Genomic DNA, 3053 nt, shown 5'->3' on the forward strand with positions numbered 1-3053 from the left:
GCCCGTCTCGGCCTCCCAAAGTGCTGGGATTACAGGCTTGAGCCACCGCGCCCGGCAAAATTTTCTTCTTTATCCATTTAAAAATCAGAATCAGGCCAGGTGCAGTGGTTCACACCTGTAATCCCAGCACTTTGGGAGGTCGAGGTGGGTGAACTCCTGAGGTCAGAAATTCAAGACCGGTATGACCAACATTCTGAAATCCCATCTCTGTGAAAAACACAAAATTAGCCAGGCGTGGGGGCACACGCCCATAAGCCCAGCTACTCGGGAGGCTGAGGCAGGAGAATCATTTGAACCCAGAGGTGGAGGCTGCAGTGAGCTGCGATTGTGCCTTTACGCTCCAGCCTGGGCAACAAGTGCAAAACTCTTTCTCAAAAAAAAAAACAAAAAACAAACAAACAAAAAGATTCATTTCAGTTATGGCATAGCTATGATCTCATCCCCCTATATTTGAACCTCTCTGCCAAGAACCTAATAACTGTAAAGAAAAGATTTTTCTTTTTGGTTGTTTTTTTCTTTCTTTTTTTTTGAGATCAGGCTTCGCTCTAAGCTAGGGTGCCCAGTTGCAGCTCACTATAGCCCCAAACTCCTGGGCTTGTGATCCCCTATCTCAGCCTCCCAAGTAGCTGGGACTACAGGCACGTGCCACTGTACCTGGCTAATTTTGTACTTTTAATTTTGTAGAAATGGGGTCTTGCTTTGGAGCCTAAGCTGATCTTGAACTCTTGGCTTCAAGCAATCCTCCTCCTGCTTGGCCTCCCAAAGCAATGGGATTATAGGTGAGCCACTGCGTCTGGCCTCTTTTTTTTTTTTTTTTTTAAGAGAGACAGAGTTTCACTGCGTTGCTGGGCAAAGCCTCAAACTCCTGGGCTCAGCTGGGCAAGGTAGCTCATGCCTGTAATCCCAGTACTTTGGGAGGCCGAGTTGGGCGAATAACTTGAGGTCAGGAGTTGCAGACCAGCCTGTCCAGCATGGTGAAACCTGGTCGCCACTAAAAATACAAAAATTAGCCAAGCATGGTGGTGGGTACCTATAATCCCAGGTCCTCAGGAGCCTGAGGCACAAAGATCCAGGAGACAGAGTTTGCAGTGAGCCAAAATTGTGCCACTGCTCTCCAGACTGGGTGACAGAGCAATACACTGTCTCAAAAAGAAAAAAAAAAAACTCTGGGCTCAAGGGTTCCTCTCCCCTCAGTCTCCCAAGTAGCTGGGACTACAGGCACATGCCACCATATCTGGTGTAAAAAAAAAAATTTGGATTTTGATGTGGTTTTCCTCTGTAGGGTAGAACCAGGAGAATCTGGCCAGACACGGTGGCTCACACCTGTAATCCCAGCACTTTGGAAGGCCGACGTGGGCAGCTCACCCGAGGTCAGGAGTTGGAGACCAGCCTGGCCAACATGATGAAACCCCATCTCTACTAAAAATACAAAAAACTTAGACGGACGCAGTGGCGTGCACCTGTAATCCCAGCTACTCCGGAGGCTGAGGCAGGAGAATTGTTTGAACCTGGGAGGCAGAGGTTGCAGTGAGCCGAGATTGCACCACTGCACTCCAGCCGGGGTGACAAGAGGGAGCCTCCATCTTAAAAAAAAAAAAAAAGGGGCCAGGCGCGGTGGCTCCTGCCTGTAATCCCAACACTTTGGGAGGCCAAGGTGGGCAGATCATGAGGTCAAGAGATCGAGACCATCCTGGCCAACATGGTGAAACCCCATCTCTACTAAAAATACAAAAAACTTAGACGGACGCAGTGGCGTGCACCTGTAATCCCAGCTACTCCGGAGGCTGAGGCAGGAGAATTGTTTGAACCTGGGAGGCAGAGGTTGCAGTGAGCCGAGATTGCACCACTGCACTCCAGCCGGGGTGACAAGAGGGAGCCTCCATCTTAAAAAAAAAAAAAAAGGGGCCAGGCGCGGTGGCTCCTGCCTGTAATCCCAACACTTTGGGAGGCCAAGGTGGGTGGATCACGAGGTCAGGAGATCGATACCATCCTGGCTAACACGGTAAAACCCTGTCTCTACTAAAAATACAAAAAATTAGCCAGGCTAAGTGGTAGCGGTCTCCTGGAATCCCAGCTACTTGGGAGGCTGAGGCAGGAGAATGGCGTGAACCCGGGAGACGGTTGCAGTGAGCTGAGATTGTGCAACTGTACTCCAGCCTGGGCGACAAAGTGAGACTCCATCTCAAAAAAAAAAAAAAAAGAGAATCTATACATTAAAAATAGTTCTGATATGGTCCAAAGGTCTAATTTACACATAATTCCTTTCTCTAATAACATCTTGCCTCATACAAATCTCTACTCATTTATCCCTTAGAAGTCTGACAGAAGGCTGGACACGGTGGTTCACGCCTGTAATCCCAGCACTTTGAGAGGCCAAGGTGGGTGTTGGACCACGAAGTCAGGAGATGGAGACCATCCTGGCTAACACAGTGAAACCCTGTCTCTACTAAAAATACAAAAAAAATTAGCCGGGCGTGGTGGCGGGCGCCTGTAGTCCCAGTTACTCGGGAGGCTGAGGCAGGAGAATGGCATGAACCCAGGAGGCAGAGCTTGCAGTGAGCTCAGCTCGCGCCACTGCACTACAGCCTGGGCGACAGAGCGAGACTCCGTCTCAAAAAAAAAAAAAGAAAAAAGAAAAGAAAGAACAAAGAATGTAACATTGAGGTATTTAAACATAGATTTTGCTATCAAGTAGAATGGTGGACTTAAGGCTATATCCTAAAGAACCACAATCCACAAAACACCTAGAAAAGTTGACTAAAATATAACAAGCATCCTTCTGTCTTTCCTTTTTGAGGAACCAAGTCCGGCTGTATCATGGAGTCACTGGTAAAGAAGACTCAACGTGGTTACTCCAGTTTCTTTGCTCCCAAGGAACATAATGAACACTAGTTATTTCCTAATTCTATGTAGTTTTCAAGGCTAATCGTGATCCTAGTGCAGTCAGATCTAGAATTAGTCCAGGAACAAAAGATTACCCAGCTGATCAGTGAGTTCCAGAGATAAGAATAAAATCAAGGCCGGGCGCGGTGGCTCAAGCCTGTAATCCCAGC

The 3053-nt window shown here is 47.9% G+C and overlaps 2 protein-coding genes across 3 annotated transcripts in view; both read right to left on the reverse strand.

The window, feature by feature from the left end:
- CRK (v-crk avian sarcoma virus CT10 oncogene homolog) overlaps nucleotides 1–3053 on the reverse strand; it is a 42066-nt gene that overhangs the window by 10225 nt on the left and 28788 nt on the right. The window lies entirely within an intron of this gene.
- The window catches only part of LOC105521807 (protein GVQW1-like), a gene marked incomplete at its 3' end in the record, with an annotated part of 9200 nt that continues 7608 nt past the window's right edge, over nucleotides 1462–3053 (reverse strand). The window contains exons 2-4 of the mRNA XM_011956143.1: nucleotides 1761–1846; nucleotides 1710–1714; nucleotides 1462–1577 (exon numbers count right to left, since the gene is read on the reverse strand). Coding sequence (XP_011811533.1) covers nucleotides 1462–1577; nucleotides 1710–1714; nucleotides 1761–1846 — 207 coding nt within the window. The remainder of the gene's footprint in view (nucleotides 1578–1709; nucleotides 1715–1760; nucleotides 1847–3053) is intronic.

The sequence above is a fragment of the Colobus angolensis genome, unplaced genomic scaffold, assembly GCF_000951035.1.
Source record: "Colobus angolensis palliatus isolate OR3802 unplaced genomic scaffold, Cang.pa_1.0 Scaffold110, whole genome shotgun sequence".
In the NCBI taxonomy this organism is placed as follows: domain Eukaryota; kingdom Metazoa; phylum Chordata; class Mammalia; order Primates; family Cercopithecidae; genus Colobus; species Colobus angolensis.